At 47.4% G+C, this 21404-nt stretch overlaps 1 protein-coding gene across 9 annotated transcripts in view; it reads right to left on the reverse strand.

The window, feature by feature from the left end:
- The window catches only part of ASAP2 (ArfGAP with SH3 domain, ankyrin repeat and PH domain 2), a 166966-nt gene that overhangs the window by 51090 nt on the left and 94472 nt on the right, over window positions 1-21404 (reverse strand). For 6 of the 9 annotated variants that reach the window (XM_032353369.1, XM_032353371.1, XM_032353376.1 and 3 more), the window contains 7 exons: window positions 19536-19610; window positions 17782-17831; window positions 15507-15636; window positions 11042-11127; window positions 5297-5372; window positions 4943-5029; window positions 4082-4090 (listed from right to left, as the gene is read on the reverse strand). In XM_032353369.1, the coding sequence (XP_032209260.1) occupies window positions 4082-4090; window positions 4943-5029; window positions 5297-5372; window positions 11042-11127; window positions 15507-15636; window positions 17782-17831; window positions 19536-19610 (513 nt within the window). Of the gene's footprint in view, window positions 1-4081; window positions 4091-4942; window positions 5030-5296; window positions 5373-11041; window positions 11128-15058; window positions 15294-15506; window positions 15637-17781; window positions 17832-19535; window positions 19611-21404 lie in introns of those variants that run through there. The other 3 variants (XM_032353370.1, XM_032353372.1, XM_032353378.1) reach the window with 2 other exon arrangements.

The following is a 21404-nucleotide window of genomic DNA, read 5'->3' on the forward strand; positions in this document are numbered from 1 at the left end:
TAGCACAGGCTTTTTTTTTTTTTTAAATATATATGGGACTGTAAAATATATGTGGGACAACTCTGAAAAATAAGAAAATTAAAAGAAAATCTTGATCTGAGAAACAATAATGTGCTCAGCATCCCATTATTGAACTGAGAACAAAGCCTAAACAAATAGACCCCAAAACAGGAGAAATGTCTTCATTTTTCACAGAGAGTTCACACAGCACTCCGGCCTCCAGACAACCAGGGCAAACAACTCATTCATCAGGTGAGGACGGTGCCAGTTTCCACATTCTCTCAAAAGGGCAGAATGTTAGCCCTAGAAATCTAGAACAAACCCAGCTTTAAGCACTACTGGGAATAAAGGTGGCGGAGGAGAAACAGAGAAGTTGCTCACCTATACGAATGTCTGTGAAAGACTAAAAATAAACCTGTCAAAAGACTAAACTGCACAACCAAGAAATATGACTATTGATTTAGGGAGAAAAAAAGCCCTGCACAAAGTGAGTGGGGAGTCATGTGACAAAACTGCTGGAAGTGCTCGTGCCAAGCATATTAATCAGAACGCTCACAGGCCTTGTAAGCAGGATAAAGGGCGTTCCTCTCTTCAGCAGAATCAGACCCTTCGCCAGAGACTTTAAGGAAGAAATTATGGTTTTATTCTTTGCACCAGGCATTTCCTGAATCAATTAAAACATGGAAGCAAGTCTGCAGCTGTACAATTTAAAATGTGTAAGAAAGAGGAACGTAATCTGTTTGACATGAAATTGACTCTGCTTTAGAACTAATTATTTCAGCATCTTTAAGGTGACCTCTAGGCGAGCCAACAAAAACGGCCTCTCTTCACCTGCTCATACAGGTATTTTATACAATACCTGACCAGGTAAAGGGGCGACAAATGAAGTCTGTGTTTTCACATAACCAAGACTGCAGCTCAATGAAATATAATCCAAGAGAAAAGAGCCTATATTTCTGAGGAAAAGAAAAATCTAACACACAGAGAGGCAAGTGGCTGGGGGCTGGGCTATCCCCGTTACCCGGGCTCTCGGAGACTCTCCATCACACTCTCCACTTCCCTAGAAAAGCCAAGGAAGTCTAGGACTTGACTGAGCGAGTCTTACAACACAGAGACTGTCCGTGTTTCTAAATCACACAGGTGAAGTGGGCATTTTCTGGATGCTCACAAGGCACATATCGTCTTTCCTGTGACATCCATGCAAGTTCTCAAACTTGGAACCCTCCGTGACCCTAAGGTTCATGTGGCCATATGAAGTGCTACACATGGTTCCTGCCAAGACAGAGAACGCCCAGATGAGCAGCAGATTTAATATTTGAGGAACAGGGGGAAAAAAAGTGATGACGTCATGTATGTTATACACATAAAGGTTTACTCATTACATCAGAAGTAACCCTGAGATCCCTAAGATCCTAGAACATCATAAAAACTTACACACTTTAAGGGTGCCTGGCTGGTTCAGTCGGTTAAGTGTCTGGTTCAGCTCGGTCATGATCCTGAGGTCCTGGGATCGAGCCCCACATTGGGCTCCCTGCTCAGCAAGAGTGAGGAGCCTGCTTCTCTCTCCGTGCCTCCCTCAGTTTGTGCTTGCCCTCTCTCAAATAAATAAATAAAATCTTTAAAAAAGAGAGAGAGAGAGAGAGAGAGACAGAAAGAGAGGGGGGAGCCTAAAGCTGACATAAAGAGAGACCACACCTGAGATGTCCAGAGTGGGAAAATCATTGTGGTGTCAGCCCTCTGGCCTACCAACACCAGCTCCCAGAGGCCGAGCCCTTCCGCCAGAGGCATAAGTCTGGGTTCTCAACAGCAAACAGCAGAGAAGCCACACACCAACAGTGAGGTTTTGTCAGAGAACCTGCCAGCACTGCAGTGGAATCTGTCCCATAGGACCCCACTGAGCTGGGACGTACGTGGACGGGGAAGCAGGAGAAGGCTCATACGAGAATGAGCAGTACCGGACGGCTGTCACCTTCCCACGTGTTAAAACGACGATGCATAGGGGCGCCTGGGTGGCTCAGTGGGTTAAGGCCTCTGCTTTCGGCTCAGGTCATGATCCCAGGGTCCTGGGATTGAGCCCACCATCGGGCTCTCTGCTCAGCAGGGAGCCTGCTTCCCCCTCTCTCTCTGTCTGCCTCTCTACCTGCTTGTGATTTCTCTCTGTATCAAATAAATAAATAAAATCTTTAAAAAACAAAAAAACAAAACCAAAAAAAACTACGATGCATATATAGGTATTTACTGCAGTTATTTCTTCTATAAGCCTGAAAGATTTCTTAATAAAAGTCCAAAAATCAAACATCACCATCTTCTTTACAGACATCAGAAATACCAAAAAATACGAATGCCAGGAGATATGGGGGCACCGGGATCATAACGTCCCAAAATGTGACAAAGAGAAGCAGCCCAAAGCCGCCATATACAAGAGCCATGTTCTTCACGAAGCCCACAGGACTGAGGTTTGAGATCCACAGGAAGGAAACAGGAGAACGTCTCCCACCAATCATCAGTGCAGCTTCCCTGGGGCGCGTTACCTAATTCACATGAACTGAAATTCTTTAGTCGCTTAACTGACTGAGCCACCCAGGCACACCGTGAACTGAAATCACGTAGCAAGAATTTTTGTAAACGTTAAATAAAAACTATCAACACCTTCAGCTTTCTAAGTCTAGAGAGAGAATACAAAAAAAGGGAATAAGAGCTAAATAAGGAGAGAGCCCAACGGTCAATTCTTGCTGTAACGGGAAGGGATGGGACATGAATCGTAAAATGTTTTAAATAATATATAAAATTCCACTTATCCACATTTCCTTCTTCCCGGCGCCTGTGTTCAAAGACCATCTGACCTACGGAATGCCATCATCAAAAAGCAATGCAGAGATTAATACAACCAGTACGACACAACCACGGGCAGAAGACTGGAGAGTTCCATCTTTGGGCGAAAGCTGAAGAGGAGCAGTAAAGAAGGTTCTTAGGATCCCTCTGGGCAGTTGTGGGCAGCTGGGCTGGTCAACAAAAACACATGAACTCCACAAACCGTCAAGACTTCTGGTGTGTGCTGGTGGATTTGCTACACTTTTCTGCAAAGCCATAAATCAGCAGCTGAAGACAGGCAGTTTCCCCAAACCTCCTAATTCGGCTCAGCCCAAGTAAACATGGCCTTTGTACTGTGCCCAGAGGACCATTCAACTCCAGCCTCTGCTCTCCTCTATTGTAAACCTGAGATTGGCTTTGTGGGTTTGATGTTCCTTTTCAGACCAGAGCGGCTCTCAGCGCCCCCAAGAGTTGTGCTGGGGAACCGGCTGCTCTGACAGCGCTGGGGCTCCCACACCAGCATCAACGCTTCTAGTCACATCTAAGCCACTATTTTCTCCATACTCCAAGATCTTTTTCTCCTTTTTATTTTTCTGCTTATCGCCCACGTTTGGGAACATCAACGTGTCAGGATCTATCTTCTCCAGACTGGGAGGAAGCCACCATCCCATGGGTAATTTTGAGCACTCACATATGACCTTGATCTGCCAACTTCATTTAGCTGACCCATGTCTATCGAAAGCCTAGTAAATGAGCAATATGGTCCCACAATGCAATGGCCGGCGAGGCACAGAAGGCAGGAAGGCATCCTCAAGCTGCTCAAGGTCTAGCTAGAGAAAAAGCATCTGTGTACTTGAAGATACAGCCAATAACCCATAAGGAGTCTGTCCTGATTGAAAGAACAGGAACTCAGATCACCGGGGCTGGGGTGAGCAGAGGCGGTCTCCAGAAGCACATGAAGAATTCAGCGAGGCAGCGGAAGGAAAGGGAGGGGTGAGTCACTCTGCTTCCAAGAAGGGACAACAGCAAGTGTGTAAACCTCAAACTTGGAAATTTCCCATTCAGTTGTATTTGTGAATCCAAATTCTTTACCTTTTAATAAAACCCACAGAAAGGGTTAAAATTAAAATTGCTACTGGCAGGGGCGCCTGGGTGGCTCAGTGGGTTAAAAATGCTACTGGCTATTAATGTATGCAAGGAAGGAAGTAATTTAAATTCATGAAGAAAGCATGCAAAACTCTCCAATTGATTAAAATGCTGAACTACTTACTCTCCTAGACTTCGGTCACAAAGGTAAATGCATTTGGGAGAGAAACAACAATATTCAGTTTTAGTACAGGAACTTAAAATTGAGCATAGCAAACTGCCGACCATGAACTTCACGCTCTGCTAAGTAGTTTAATCATTATTTATGTGAAATTGACTAGCTATACATTTAGATACATTCCTTTATGTACAAGGAAGGGGATTATGTTAAATTTCATATTATAATATCCACCCTGCAGTAAACAGATTGTAGAATTACCTTAAAAATTTACTTTTTAACATGTTTTTAAAAATCCTCCAAAACACTGTCACAGAGAATGTGTCAGCATGCAGGAAAGGGATTATAGGAAAGAGATGATCCCAGAGAAACTGAGGGCTTCTGCTCATGGAAATGCCACTGTAAGAGCGTCTAGGTCCCCATGTTTTACAGAGTGGGATCTCAGGGCTGAGGGTGCAGGTGGCTACCCAGTACCTGGTGATGCCCATGTGGGCTGCGGCCACATATACAGGGCCACGGAAATCACAAAGTTCTAGGCAGAAAATCAACAGCACTGATACCGAGTATCCATGTAACAGAGACGTTGAGAGCTACGCATCTAAGACTAGAGAGCGGAGACGGGGTTATACACTGCCATGAAGGCTGGGTCTCCAGTAAACAAACACTTGCCCCATGAAATAAACAGATCTAAAAAGATGGGTTTCAGAAAACCAAACTTAAGGAGTAAACCAAACACTAGGTGCTGGCCCAATAGAGCCCCAGAGTGGACCGTGAGCTCCTGGAGGACCTGAATGTCACATTCACCTGTCCCAAAGCCTCCGAGACACAGGTATACAAGAGCCATCTTTCAAAATTAAATCCTCTCACCTCTTTCTGTTCAACCTGCAAAGCTGATTTCAGAATATCTCGAAGCTGTATCAGCTGCCTTCTTTCTTCATCCTGGGCCTGTTTGATCTTTAAAAAACAAAACAAAGAGAGAAGCAGGGCTGAGGTGCAGGGAGGTGCTGGAGGTCACAGGGCATGGCCACAGAAATGCAACAAATGCTTCCCTCCCCACCACCAGCCAGGACAGTGATGGCCATGGGGACTCCATCGTCCACGGGGTACTACCCGGCTGTCAGCTTACAAACATGGGATCATACAGAAGCAACGCTTATATCAAAGCATTCGTTGCATAAAAACTGTTTCAACACTCATTTATGTGGGAGGGAAGCCGCTTACTGTGTGAAGGTCGGTTGAAAGTGTCTCAATGGAAGGCTTGAGGCTCTCAACTGCTTTCAGTCCGTCCTGGAAAAAACTAAAAGGAAAAAAAGAGACAGAGATAGTGTTTCATAAAAGAGGAAACAATTCTACTACATGGAGAAAACACTCGTTTAAAAGAAAGTGAGTGAACTCATGATGTAATTCCTGGGGGAAAAGACTATATAAACCAAACTTCAAAGTATCAGGCCAACAAAAAATAAAATGACACTTAAATCGGCAAGAAGTGACAGAAAAGGACCCGCAGTAAGTGTAAGTGTTTCTAATTGCTCTTGACCCGTATGAAAGGAGCCCTAACTTTTCCGTGTATAATGGGAAGCAGGCACCTACTGACAAAAGGCCGTGAAGGCGCTGGTTTGGGAATGGAAAAGTCTGAGGTCAGAAAAGCATGGGACGTAAGTAAGAACTAGACACTAAGAAACCTTCCTGCACAGTCAATAGCTAAGTGGAAAAGAGAAGGCAAAAGGGGAAACAAACAAACAAAAAAACCCGGGGAGTCTGCTTCTCCCTCTGACCTTCTCCCCTCTCGTGCTCTCTCTCACTGACCTCTTGTGCTCCCTCTCAAATAAATAAATAAGATCTTTTAAAAAAAACACATACACACAAATACCCTTAGCACAACTAGCATTATGTAGTCATTAGTGTGATTATTTAAAATATACCCACCCTCCCTTAGATCCAAAGTTCTAGGAGGGTGAGGACATGGTATCCACAAAGCCTGGCACATTTCAAGCACATGGTATTTGTTGAATGAAAACATTAATTAATGAAGGAAGGAAGGAGTCTCCAACTTCAGCAGGTAACTGGAAGGAGATGATCTTCAAAATGTGATCTGGGTTTCTCACGTGTTCATGCGAGATGATGTTCACCAACTCTGAAATTCAGCAAGGGTCCTGCAAGACCTTCCCAGGTGAAGTATGCAAGAACAGACGGGGCTGTGAGGGTAATGTGGCATGACACTGAATGCAGCAATTCCAAGGAGGAAGAAAGAGGGAAATACACACACAGGATGTGGGTTCTGAACCATTACTAGCCAGGCATGAGGAACCACAGAACATGCACTATGAGAATCTTCGAAGCTCAATTTTTAGATATATGCGTAACTCTTTACTTTATATTCTCATCCCTACATTTTACTTAATGCTTTTTTCCTGAACATGGAATATGCTTGGGATATGGCAACGGTGACTTCTCCAGGGCTCTGTGTCCACTGTCTTCTGACCTCTGAGCCCTGAGATTATGACCTGAGCCAAAATCAAGAGTCAGACACTTAACTAACTGAGCCATCCAGGTGCCCCAAGTACCCTCCATTTATTTTTTTTTAAAGGTTTTTTTTATTTGATACGGAGATAGAGAGTACACGTAGGCAGAGCCGTACCCTCCTTTTTAAGGCATGTTTTGGCACCTAGGTATGCCCTCCCTCAGGGAGGGAGTTTCAGGCCTTAGAGAAAGTTTCAAAGAAAGGGGCTCTGTCACCGCTTTGCTAGCTGTTACCACTGTGACATTTCTTTTTTTTTTTTTTTTTTTTTTTAGTTCTAATTTTAATTTTTTTTTTGTTTTTATTTTAAATTTTATTTTCTATACCCAACATGGGGCTCAAACTCACAACCTTGAGATTAAGAGTCACATACTCTACCAACTGAGCCAGTAAGATGCCCCAGCACTCTGACATTTCCTTTTTTCCCCCTTTTTAAAGATTTGCTTTATTAGAGAGTACAAGTCGGGGGGAAGGGCAAAGAGAGAGAGAGAGAGAGAGAGAGAGAGAGATTGAAGCAGATCCCCTGCCGAGCAGGAAGCCTGATGTGGAGCTTGATTCCAGAACCCTGAGATCATGACTTGAGCCAAAGGCAGACACTTAATCAGCTGAGGCCCCCCCACCCCTGCCCCATGGTCGCCCCCACTGTGACATTTCTAAGTACAAACCCTGGCACGTTTTTCTTAGGTTGAACCATTAACACTTTCCCAAGCTTCAATCAAACAATGTTTACCATCAATATTACTAAATACCAATTTTGTTTTTTATTAAATGTTTTCTCCCCAGCCTGACCAAACTCTCAAGCCTTTAAAACATGCCCACAGCGTTTCAATCTTCAAGCTCCCACCGAGCAGGGTGGCCTCTCCCTCTGGCTACAGGCTTCATGAGAGCAGCCCTTCCTCATGGCCCGAGATCCACTGCCCTCTGCACCCTCATGCCTCATTCAACGGCATATCCCAAGGACACCAGGCAACAGCCGGGCATCGTGGTTCTCAGCAGGTAACTGCTCAAAGAACAAGTGAACTCAACATTCGCCACCACTATTTAGAACACGGCTGCTTTTATTTTATTATCCTTTTAGAGAATGCCCTACTTCTAGATTCCAAAGCCTCAACCTTCAGCAGCAAAGGCTAATAAGACAGATTTTAAGGCTATTCCAGGAGATAGGCAGAGATTCAACTTTTTACTTTAAACAAAATGAAAAACAAAGAACATGAAAATACTTCAAGAACACTGAAAGTGACAAGCAAAAATGAATAAAATGCAAGATAATAGATATCTAGGCGCTTCTAAGGGTGACCCCAAACATGACTCCAGAGTCCAGTCTACACCAAGAGGCCTCTTCACACCTGCAGAGACAGCAGCGTGGGAGAATGGGTGGTGGCCATGCAGGCTGCCCCAGGCCATCGGCGCACAGCGCCCACATGGGGTGAGGACAGGAGACTGGGAACGCTAACTGGGGAACATGCAGAAGCTCCCGGAACAAACAATGCACGGCCACATGGTCCTTTGTCCAATGGCTGAGTCACTCCAGCTCTGCATTTTATCCCCCAGATTGGGAATTAGGAAAGTCAAAGCTGTGCAAGTGAGCTGAAGAACAGGCAGTACACACACAGGCAGTGTATACACACACACACATACACACACACACACAGGAAGTAATAGAAGATTCATCGTTTTTAAAGGTTACTGAGCTCATGCCCATAAAAGGCCAACTAGTTCACTTTTCCACAAGTGGTCTGTTGCTACCCAACGGATCAGTTTGGGCAAAATAAAGAGAAAAAAGGAAATCCCAGAATAGTATCTTAGAAATAAAATATTAGCAAGGAAGCGACCCACTTCCTAATCTGCCTCACAAGAGGTTACAAGCATGAGAACCGAAGAAGTCATCTGCATGACTGCAAAATCACGAAGCTAGGATTTTGAGTCTCTATAAAATAGTTTGTCTCGGAAATTCTCGGAAACTAGGGGTCTTTCTCCATCCTCCGAGACTCTTCCTCCAAGCCTGGAGCCCTTCCACTAACACAGGACGAACCACACGGCACAGCTTCCTTCGCTGCTGGACCTCAACTGCTTCACAGATGCACAGTCACCAATGCTGTATCACAAATTCCAAAGTCAAGCTGAGTACAACGGTGCAACTCACCGCGACAACTATGTGCCAGGGACATGTACCACGCACTGAAGATGAAACAGATCAGTGTCATGGCCTCGTTCCATAGAGAAGACGCAGTTTGGTGGGAGACACGACAGTGTGAAAGATACCATCCTGGAGATACAGAGCTGGGAGAGTGATAATGCAGAAGGAAGAGAAGTAATTCCAGTGGGGGAATGCTGGGCGACTTCAAAGGAGCAGCAGGTAGGTCTCAGGGATGACCAGAAGCTAGGGGAAGGCACAAAGAGAGCAGCAGGACATTCTAGCAAAGAGAGCTGTGTGTGCGAAGGTATATCAGTGTGGGACACAGCCTGTTTGGGGACAAGTGACAGACAGGTGGGGCAATTCAACCTCCAAGGATTTCTCAACAGCTGGCTTTGCCAGCAGTCTAGGCCAAGACAGCACTGTTCCCGGATGGTGCCGGGGCAGGACTGTGTCCGTAAGTGGTCGCCCACACCCCTCCTCTTTGTCCCTTATGACAACAGGAATGGAACTGAGAAGTCTTCCCAGATGTTTCCCATCAACTCTGCCCCCTCTCCTCCCATTGCACTGTTCCACCTGTTCACAGCCACGCCCACTCCCTAGAACTGCTACATATTTTCTCCTGTGTTTACTGCTTACCCAGGCCATCAAAACCGAAGGTTCATGTGTTCGAAGTACCATGAGAACCTCAAATAGTGCCTGGCACATAGCAGGAGCTCAATATCCACTCAATGAATCCCCTCCTTAAAACTTTTGAGAGCTTCCTAATACACTCAGAATAAAATCTAAAACCTTTCACAAGGCTCGTAAGGCTGTCCACATTTCTTGCCTTTCCGTCCGGTTTCATGTCACACTACCCTCCCCCTCACTCATTATACTTCTGTCACATTGGACTTTTTCCTGCCTTGAGATCTAGACTTTGCCTGGAATGTTCTTCCCCTACTCCTTATCTGCTAGATCCTTTAGATCTCCGAATACATATCTCCTCAAAGAGGCATGCAGCTAGTTCAAAATGTATTTGAATATCTACTATGTGCTAGGTACTATGTCTGGAGGCTGGAGAACACAGCAGGAAGAGAAAAAAAAAGAAGAAAAATCTTGTGTCTCCCCTCAACCTTGATTTCAATGAGGTCCTTCTCTTCTATTCTTCCTTAGAGTCCAACACTTCCAAACACGTTTCAAATGTGCAATCATAAACCTATTGCTTAAGCCCACCTACCTACCTGATTCGAGCAGGGTCTATGTCTGTGATGTACATTCTTCTATCTCCGGCATCCAGGATGGTGCCGGACTCACGGCACCCGCTCAGCAAGTGAAGGTGAGCCGGGGCCGGTCTGTGTAACGACTGGTGGTCAGGCGAAGTTGGGGCAGCGAGCGAGCGAGCGAGCGAGCGAGGCCCGACGAGGGTCAGGCTGTGTAGGGCCCAAGTGCCGGCCAAGCTGAGTACGTGAGGTAGCCCCAAACATGGAAGCTTCTCCTCTGTCATATTCAGCCTCTTTAGCTCAGCATTATCACTTGCTTTATAGGATAAATAATATATCAGGGCGCCTAGGCGGCTCAGTTGCTTAAGTGTCTGCCCTCAGCTCGGGTCATGATCCCAGAGTCCTGGGATGGACCCCAGCTTGGGCTCCCTCCTCAGCCAGGAGTCTGCTTCTCCTTCTCCCTCTGTCCCTCCTCCCTCTCCCTCAAATAAATAAAATCTTTAAAAATATACATATGTGGAAGTATTTCTTCGATTTAATATACTGCATTAACCCCATCTAATTTCTTGCAAACAAAAACCATCTGTGAATCATGCGTTAGATCAAATAGTATGTCCCTCTGCAAAAAAGAGCAAAGTAAATACACCTGATCAGTACTATAGATTTTTATATTGTTTACTTTTATTTTGTATTGAGAAAGATTCTTAAACCACAAAATTTGCCCTTTTAAAGTGTACAATTCAGCGGATTTAGTATATTAACAAAATTGTACCATCATCAGCACCATCTCATTCCAGAACATTTTCACTCCCCCAGTGAGCAGTCATTCCCCACTCCCCCTGAGCTCTGGCAATCATTCATCTGTAGAGCTGCTTATTCCTCATCTCCCAAGTAAATAAAAACCTACAGGATATGGCCTTTTGTGTCTGACTTCTTCCGTCTAACATGTTTTTCCAAGGGTTGCCGTGTTAATAGCATGTGTTAGTACTGCACTTTATGAGACTTTTAAAGGAGTATTTATTTTCCCTGATCCAACACTCTATTATCTACCAAAAGTGGCCATAAAGACAGAAACAGCTGAAATAACATCACAACAAAGAAAAAGAACTTACTTGCACTGGGCATGAAAATATTTGATCAGATTCTGAAGTAAATCCACTCCCTTTTTAATCTTAATTTCATTGACCTTCAGCAGATACTGTTAAGAAAAACACAAAAGGGTATGTCAGACCCAGAACAGGCTTCTGAGCAGAGATCGGCTTCTCCACTTCTCCGACAGCTTTCACTGTGGGGAGAGGTCACGGCAGGTGGGGCGTATTTTCTGAAACACCAGAAACTACGCATTTTTCTCAGTTTGGTGCCAAATGAAATATCCGACATCCAGGTAATTAAATATTTAACTTAAGGCACCAAGAACTCCTAATAGTAAGACGCTGGATCTTAACCCGCTGGAGCAAATTTTCTTGGAGCTGCACAAAGAAGGCAGACGGTTAGAGTGAATGGGCTCTTTCTGTCCGCATCCTTCTGCACCACCCGCCGCCCCTTCTCCGGGCAGGTCATGGTCTACAACACGAACTGCCACTGTTCAGTAGTTGAGACTCTTGTCACCACGTCTCTAATCCTGGCATGTTGAAAATGGGATTGTTATAAAAACGAAATTTTAAATCAAAATGAGCGAAAGCCATTTTTAACTTGGAGAACTCAGGAATGATCACTAAAATACCAGGAAGTCCCAGGAATCTATAAAACCAGCCTCAGGAAATCCATTTGTTCTTTGCTAAAGTTTTACAGAACAAAGGATCCATAAATTCCCTGGCCCCTCCTCTGTCAGGAAGTGGCATAAAGAGCTCCGAGAATATGTCATCCCCGAGACTGGATGCCCCCGAAGAGCGGCCACCCCCTGCTGACCACACAGGCTTTGCAGCCATAACCTGGGAAGCTCACGGTCAAGTCGCAGAGTCCAGCCGGAGAGAGGAAGCTGCTCTGAGACAGTCGACAACAAATCTGCTTTTCCTACATCAAGTGCCTTTACGTGTTCTCTTTCCCTCGGTCTGACACTTAACTCACTGTTAACTGAATAAGATGCTTGGCAAAGCCTCAAAATGCTTAAGTGGTTAATAAGATGGTTCACTTTGACTTACGTTTAAGTCAAAACGTAAAATGTAGACCTTTTGACACAGAAATTCTACTTAAGGGAACTTATTCTCCAAGAGGATAATTGTAAAAGTTTACAAAGATGATTAGAAAACAAGGTTCAGTGCAGACTGTTTGTTTGTAAAAGTAACAAATGACAACCCAAATGTAATGAATGGAAAATTAAAGTATGGTTCAGCCACACACAAAAATTGCTATGTAGCCATGAAGCCAATAAATCAGAGACTTTCCGGCACCGAGAATGCCCATGACATACGAGTGAATCAAAATAATCAGGTTACAAAGCACCAGTAGAGAACAATCCTGTTTATACAAATTATTTTTATGAAGGTACAGAGGAATATATGAAAGATGTCAAAGCGCTTATCTTCTGGTGAGTAAAATTTGGGGTGATTTTTAACTTCACATATATAGACTAATTTTTAAAAGAGCCTATTTTTATAATCACAGAAAAACAACATGATCTCTCATACATTCCCCACGCCCAGATGCTCTGTCCTACCTATTTATTAGGGCACATTAAATTTCTCTAAAAAACTCGTTTTGCATTTAAAATAAACATCTGAAAGCCATCCTTCTAGCTTCGATTTTGGGCAACTAAAATTTTAAACATCTAAACGGTGGAAAGCATTTATGAACCTTGAGACGTCCCGTGTGAGGAACTGGTTGAACAATTTTACCATGATCAAGTTCAACCATCTATTCACTCTGAGATGTCAGATTTGGCGGGCGGGGGCGGGGGGGCTGCTTTTCAAGTGTTCCTCCTTCCCCCGCGGATAGCACATTCCAGCCCACTTCTGTTTGGCCCGCGTGGCCATCCTTCATGGGATGTGTCCTCCTCTGGCGACTCCGCCTCTGCTTCTGCACACGTCAGGCTAACTGCCAGAGCTCCGAGGCTCAGCACACCTGAGGCCCCAACCTCCCCACTCCCCGCAACCCTTGGGGGGTTGGGGCTGGCCCAGCAGGTGTGTGACTGAGGGCCAGCCTCTAGACAGTACCTTCCCACCACAACGGACTACTTCACCAGTGCCCAGGATGCATTCACCTAGACCCGGAGGGGAAAGGTGGCCTGTCTGGTGCACAGCACAGCGAACAGTGCGGCACCCCTCACTTCACCCCTTACTTCAAAGACACACTAATTGAGTTTCACAATTCAGTAGACGTTTTTCAATAAGCAGTCTTTTGACAGAGTTTAAGCAAATGTGTTTCCTCCTTACCAGCCAAAAAAAAGAACATAACCTGAACACAACATACATACACACACCTGTTCTAAACCCATTCTTTGTAAAATACCGCTATGTAATTTTACTGCAATTATAAAAAAACAATACCTAGTATTTGTGTAACAGACAGCAACTTCCCAACCCATCTCAGACCTCTGGGCTGATTCCTCTAACACCATGTGAAATGGGCCAGGCAGGTATTGTTACCTATGAGGTCTGTTTGCAAAACAAAGTGGATCTAAAAATATCCACTCTCCTCTCTACAGTAAGACTGAGAGCTTAGTTAACTTTCTAAATATTCACTTAATGAAAAAAAAAAAAAAAAGCAAAGGAAGAACAAAGGAACAAAGAAGACAAGAGACACAAAACAACAGACAGCAGACTTACATAAATGCAACCACATCAATAGCAACATCAGATGTGAACAGATGAAACAATCCCATCAAAAGGCAGAGATTGTCAGACTAGATGTAAAAAACACTGTCTACAGGAAACACACTTCAGATTCACGGATACACACAGGCTGAAAAAGAAATTCCAGGCAAACAGAAAAGAAGAGGGCTGGAGAGGCCGGCAGGCTAATAGCCTATCCTCCATCCTGTAACTGGTTCTGCTCCGCTGACCAGTTAGGAGATCGCTCTGGGAATAAAAAGTCATTTAAATAGACTCCTAAGATAGACACTTCTAAAAGCTAGACCCCCACTGCAATCAACAAACATTCTGAAGTCCAAAAGTGCCGTGTGGCTTGGCTCTGCTGCTCTCTGCTCCCGGGGAACTGAGAGCACGCTGGGTCTGATTCAGGAGCTGTCACGGTCGTCCCCACACTGTGCACGCGGAAAGCTGAAGTCTGCACGGCCTTGCACGCGCACCATCAAGCTCAAGGGGCTTCACTACCACTGCCAGGTGAGTGAACCCTCAGGCAGAGCTGGGCGTGGTTTCCAGAGGTGTATTTTTTAGAAAGACCCACAAGCAAGGCATAAAAAGGCTGGAAGCAAAGGCCTTCAGGATGGGCTTCTGGTATTTTCTACCCCTCGGCCTCTAGCAGGGACCCGTCCCAGAGCATCAGTGCTGCCCTTTCCCTCCCGTCCCCAGAGGCAAGGGCTAAGGCAGCAGAACAGAGTGGACCAAGGAGCTCCGGAGGGTCTCCTGCCTTGAGGAATGAGTCTGGGGAGAAGCACTTTGCAGGCAGGTGGCTCAGCTTCCTGAACGTGGTTCACTCTGTCTCACTCAGACCACGAGGGCCCAGCTGCAGGTTTTCTAGCTGCTTCTCCCTGGCCCTCCTCACAGATTCCATGGTAAAATGGGAACCAAGACGCCTCATTAAAAACACTGACGGAGAGACAATTATAGCAACATACCAGCGCCAGGTGAGTCTGGGTATGTGTAGGAGGCCAGACAGGACGTTTCTTTAGATCCTTCCCTACCTTTAATTAATAGCTAGTGTTAGATTCAGTTCAGCCCACCCTCCAGGACACTCAGGCTCCCCTAGTAAGAGAAATTGGACAAATGGAGTCCACTGAAGCACTGGTGTGCCGTTGGAAGCCTCCGGGAGGTGTGCGCTCCTTGAGGAATTCACAAACCAGTGAAGGCGGGCTGCCTGCAGCCCACCTAGAACCCATAACCTGCTGGAACCTGGTCGGGCCCCTTCCAAACCCGGCACCCCGGGGCTCACCCTGCACATAGGTAGCTGCAGCTGCACGTTCAGGGCTCCCCTCGCACATCTGGAGCCCAAGTCCACACTCCCAAGCTCTCCTCGCACATCTGGAGCTGGAATCTGTACCCCCAGGGCTCCGCTCGCACATCTGTAGCTGCAGCCTGCACCCCTGGGCTCCCCTCGCATATCTAGAGCTGGAGTCCGCACCCCCGGGGCTCCCCTTGCACATCTGTAGCTGCAGCCCGCACCCCCGGAGCTTCCCTTGCACATTTGGAGCCAGAGTCCATAACCCCAGGTCTCCCCTCACACATCTATAGCCGGAGTCCGCACCCCCGGGGCTCCCCTCACACACTGGAGTTGTAGCTCCCATACCTAACTGTCACCTTGCACATCTGGAGCCAGAGCGCACACCCTTGGGGCTCCCCGCACATCTGGAGCTGGAGCCTGCACCCCCCGCTATCACCTTGCACATCTTGGGCCTGAGCCCACACCCCCAGGGCGCACCCTGCACACGTGGAGCTGCAGCCTACACCCCGTGGGGCTCACCTCGCACATCTGGAGCTGAAAAAGCCGCCGCTCCTTCTCCATCTCTTCAGCGATTTCAGCCCCGCTGATTTCGGTGCGAATCATCCCATGCAGCTTGGCATGCTCCTTCTTCTCCTTCTCAATTTTGGTTCTGCAGCGGGAAAAGCAAGGATGAGCGGAGATGCCTCAGGCACGGCACTCCAGACTACACAGGCTGCAGGGATCCCGCTGCCTGGCCTGCAACACAAGCGTGCGGGAGTCTTTTGGAAATAAGACGGCCTCTTAACTTACTGGAAAGTTAAGTGCGTTTGGTCCTAAGAGTGTCAAATCTGGCCCTTCTTGTTGAGTACTGGCTCAAAAAACACTTTCCTAAGCACCTACTCTGTGCCAGGTCCGGGTCAGAAGGACAGAAAGCCTGTCCTACCTCAGTGGTTTCCTTTAGGGCGGCACTTTGTCCGTCTGTCCGTGTGTCTGTCTGTGTGCGCTGAGCAGCACAAAGGGGGGCTGCGTGGCGCGAGACTCCGTCCCTCCTCCACGCTCTCTCTGCTCCCCGCCACCCGCCTCCTGGCTGAGTGACGTCTTGTGGGCTCTGCCTCGAGTAGGACAGTGCTCGTCGTTGCAGAACAGATCTCGCACGTAAATGGTGGAAGAGTCACTTTCAAAAATGTATCCGAGAATTACTTGATGCTTTCGCACTCCCAGGTTCTAGGATTTTGTAATTCTGTCCCCGCTCTACCTATGTTCTCATTGTACAGAATTTGATCTCATTCTCCTTTCAAAGCTTCTCCTTTCAGAACGAGGAGTCTCTCTGACAACCCTCTTCAACCCCTCACTCCCCAGGCCTGGGAAAGTGCAGAAGCATCTCGTCAGGGGCACTCAAGGGCGGCGGCAGCGGCTGAACGGGAAGCCACCTCCTGGCACTGGCTCAACGACCCTCTCGCTAGCTGAGCAGCAGCAAACCACTGAGTCCTGGCGTCTGTCTATAAAGCAGGAATGGTGGTCCTTTCCCCGTCGAGGGCACTGCTCCATATCCAGAGGCAGGATGCTAAGGGCCAGGAGCTTCTCTGGCTTGAACAGACCTTCAGACACTCTAACCCTCTCTCTGTGCTCATCCGTGAGTACATGCCATGGGTGCATCTGGAATCTGGGGAGCCAAACAAGTCTGAGCATGGAAATTCAGGATTTTCAGGAGGGGACAAATATGAAAGGTTTGGTACTCCTGGGCTTGACCTTTGTGATCCTTCATCCACGGCTTCATCAGCCCGATGCTGGACTTGATCCTGGCCCCTAGGATCATGACCTGAGCTGAGGGCAGACACTTAACCGACTGAGCCACCCAGGAGTTCCCCAGGGCTGGTTTTAAAAACAACACCCCCCACCCCCCACACAAATCCCAAGTACAATTAAATACTTAGAGCTACATCTGGAACAGCTTTCTTCTTAACACCTCTCTCTGTACCAGATGGCTTCATGTTGAAGCTTCTATTTCCACTCAGAAAACTCTACATTGTTACCCAACGCACAGTAATTACAAAGCAAACATGAGACATTTAAAAATATTTTCTGTCTCTCAAGTATTTACAGTAATTGAAACCACCATCCCCACAATCACCAGCCCAATCCCAGCGAGCCAAAGCCTCCCCTGCTTGGAAGGAGGGACTGTGATCTGAAGTGTGCCGAAGACTGCCAGAAGCCAACCAGGAGCGGTCCCGTCTCCAGTGGACACCGTGCTGCACATCCAAGAACCCACCGACACTTTCTTCCTGTTCTTACGGCAGACCAAGCCATCAGATAAGGCTAACGCGGGGAGCCGCGACAATCTCTCTTTTCTCTCTGTCTACACCAAGGGACTGTTTCAGGGAAAGTCAAACACAAAGCCAAAAGCAGATGACTCTTGCAAATCACCAGGAACATGAAGTCCAAAAATGGTGTTGCCACCGTAAACAGTGACAAAGTGGGGAAAACTTTTTTTTTTTAAAAAAAGGAAAGAAACATCTCTCGACAAAACCTGACCTTAATGTCCTTCAAGTAGCTTTTCTGAAAATTACATTCTGTAACCATTATGACATTGCAGAAAAGGGACCAGGAAAAACTCGCTGAAGAGGCCCACAGTACTGCTGAATTCAGACGCCGAGTGTGAAAGCATCTGGCCTCGTCATGAACCCCAGCAACATGGGTTTAAGTGGATTCTTCCCTAGGCAAAGGTTTATTTAGAAAATACCTTCAAGCAATTAAAGCTCAATTTAAAATTAAGATCTCCAATTATCTGCATTAAAAAAAATATGGAAACACTCACATTTTTGTTTCATAGTCCTTCCAAGCTTTATCAAAAGGCTTTTTCAGATCCTGTAAACAGAGAGGCATAAATTAAACAGAACTAATTTTGGCTTCTGAGCAAGACAACTTACTTATTCCTAGACTAGTCTTAAAAGGAGCATTAATTTCTGTAATAAATGATGCATACAATCCCACGAAAAATAAAGAACTTAGAGCTCAGGCTTTGAGTCCAGCGGCATGCCGCACACGCACGGAGGGAGCTGACAGCCTTGGTGCGCACACGTGGCCCACTACAGTGCGTATGAACCCAGGGCCCACGGTGTGTGACCTACACCCTCCCCAGAGAAACACCTCATTGGCAAGAGTTTTAGTACCTCCCTCCACAAAAAAAAAAAAAAAAACGGGGGATTCTGACTTTTTCAATGAACAGGGGAATGTCCCCTGAGAGATGTACCCCTGATTTAGGCCCAACAACAACGGTATCAAAGGCTTTCACTTTCTCCTGGGGTCTCCTGATTCTGCTCTTCAATCTGGAACTTGGGACCTCGTACGCTCTGATAAAGCCTGGCTCAAAAGCGCATACTGAGCCACTGGAAATTCTATCAAGTGGTTCCTACGTATGTGTGTGCCCTTTAACAGGGTTCTTTTGTAAGAAGAATCTCATTTTTGGGGGGAGGTTTATTTTTTATTTTTTGGCTCTTCACTGGCCTTACGACAAGGCCGAAGCTCGCGGCCCGGCATCTGAGGCCTTCCAGGAACTAGTCTTCCCCAACCCAGACTCATCTCCCACTCCTGCCCCAGACTCAGGGCTTCAAGCCAGACTAAAAGCCTCAGAAGCAGCGCCCCATCACGCTTCCCCCCCACCTGCAGGTGTGTCCCTCTGCTTTATGCGCCCTGCCCTCCTACCCCACTGGCTAACTCGACAGACGTGTTCTCCAGGACCCTGGCCCCGGACAATGAGGAATGTTCCTCAGTGTCCTAACAGCTCGCCGGGCCCGGTGCTCTGCAAGACAGGCTCTGGGAGCGAAATACTGAGAGGTCCCTGCAGAGGTCGCGGGGACTGGCCAGCCTCAGCTTCCGGATGAGCCAGATGTGACTGGGAATCCCGTGCAGATCCAACCGGAGAATCTGATCTAAGAACCGGGGCACAATCCCCTGCCCTTCGGATCACACATCTGCCTGTGCTGGTGACGGGCCGGAGCGGATACTGCTTGGCGTCTGCTACAGACCCCACTCGCGCCGCCCTCTCCTCACCGGTGCACGCAACAACTCAGCGTGGGTGCTGACTGGTGGCAAGGCGCTCCCTGAACAAGGACGTCCTTTGGAGGACGGAAACATAAAGTGCACTCGAGCCTTACTGGTGCAGAGTTTCCTGCTGGGAAACTACATCCTTGCAAGGACACTCTTCTGTCCAGCGGTCAACCAGTGACACACCGGCCAGAAAACCACCTTTCCCTGCACAGGCTTCTCCACTCAGCTGAGAGAGGGTGAAAACCACTTAAGGGCCTCAAAGGAGCTTCTTTCCCGCCCCGCCCTCCTGCCCTTCCCACGTTTACAGCACCAGCAGCATGACCAGAAAGGCCACGGGTCACAGCAGTAGAAGAGCTGAAAGGTGGTGCGAACGTAGCAAAATGAGGGAAGCTGAGGCAGCAAGCAGCCGTCCTGCCATCCAGTAGGAAGGCGCATGTATGTCGTGCCTGGACAGGCCGGTATGACCGTGACTCTAACTCCCCCAAGGACCGTCCCCGGGAAGCTGGGTCCTGGACGGCTTACCCCTTTCACTCCTTTCAGGTCCCCCTTCAGCAAACTGTCCAGAGGGAAGGAGATGATGTTGTTCATATTCTGAATCTAAAAAGCAAACAAACAAAATTCTTATTTGATGTCCTTTTTAATCTGAAGAAAGGACAGCAAGACGCTAGAGAACATCTGGTAATATTCAACCTTCACTGAAAACCTGGCCGGTGCGAGTGCCACAGCCTTATTTATTCCTATGCTCCACTCCTCGTGGTGGACTCACCTTGCAAATAAAAACACAACTCACAGAAAGTCTGTGTCTCTCAACTCTTCACAGCAGTAACAGCCTTCTACTATTAAACTATGAAGTTTGCAAAAAAGATCATCATTATGATGAATACAAATTATTTTGAAACCACCAATGGCAGAACCACTTTAAAGATAACGAATAGACTCACAAACACACACTTCCTCTCTCACTCACAGCTCCAACATCCTGGGCTATGTTTTACTGAAGTCTCAGGCCCACAGACCCCAATCTTCCCAGAACAGCCCCCCGCAGGGGAACTCAGAACGAAGAAGAGAACGAGGGGACCCCTGTCTCTTCGTGAATGTGTAGGAGTCAATGTTCAGAGAGAGGATAAGAAACGAGTTATGTGTTGCACGTGTTGTGCATGTGAAGTGTGGGGTGTATACGGGACGTGTGTGTGTGTGTGTTGCTGGAAAAGGAGGCAGGAGGTCTTGAGGTATCTGTTCTTCTCCCTGAAGCACGAAGGCAAGGGATGGAGGCTTAGCACGTTGTCACCACAGATTAAATTGACTAGAATCAAGCCTGACACACACTCGGAGCACACTCACAGCGAACAAGGCTGTCCCCGCTGGCTGCCAGTGTGGGAAGTGAAGACACCAAGCTTTGGCTGGGAACCATTAGGCAATGGCTCCCCACGTTCTAAGGCCCACGGAGTCCCTCCCCCGCCATAGCTGAGATCTACTTTCTCCTCTCCCCAGCTCAGCCCATCGCCCTAAGTCAACACAACTGCCAGCTGGTACTGCCAGGGCCTTGTGGCACGTGTGTCACTTGGGGATACGCACACCTAGATTGTGGCCTATGAAAGAGGAGGGGCAAGTCAGGACTTCGGAACCATGTGCATTTATTCTTACCACTGAGCAGAGGAAAATTTTAATTTTAGTAGAATTACCTTGAATAGGAAAACTAACTCTGGGCCCAATTTTTCAGGCAACATGGGATCTGATTTTCATACACTATTCGGCATATGAATCCTCAAAATGGGAGGAAGAAACTGACTTGAAAAATAGTACAAAGGTGTGTGACAATGCCTGCCCCAAACCACCAATCCTGCCAAATAAATGATCGATGCATGACTGTCGTTACAGAAATGCCTTTTTTGGGTAACAGTGGTCCAAGGCTTCCACAGCTCAGTGTCTGTCAGGCACCTGGCAGCCCTCCAAGGCACAACGGAATCAGCAGGGACTTGTGAGGATTAGCCGGAAGGGTTCGGTTTTTGGAACACTGAGAAGCAGAGCTAAGGCGAGGTCTCAGGGGTGACTGGAAGGTACAGCGACGAACGGAAGGCTGTGCCGGTGAATCACGTCTGACAGCACACACACCTGGTTTCCGCCGTAAACCGTGTTAGGAGGAACCCCGAGTGCAGAGGCTGCCGCACGCCTGTCTCCTTCTACACCCGCCCCCGCCCGGATGCCTGCCGCAGCCCTACGCCCCAGCCGGCTGCCATCCCGCCAGCCCTGCTGCCTCTGGCAGGTCCCCCCTGCCGGGCTCCTCTCTGCGCACCAGCTGCTCTCCACCAACTCCCCACGTGCCATTCTCGCTGCCACATTCCTGGGTGGATCTCTCAGCACCTCTTCTGAAGGAGGCTCCTGGCCACCAAC

The sequence above is a fragment of the Mustela erminea genome, chromosome 7 (genome assembly GCF_009829155.1).
Source record: "Mustela erminea isolate mMusErm1 chromosome 7, mMusErm1.Pri, whole genome shotgun sequence".
Lineage (NCBI taxonomy): Eukaryota > Metazoa > Chordata > Mammalia > Carnivora > Mustelidae > Mustela > Mustela erminea.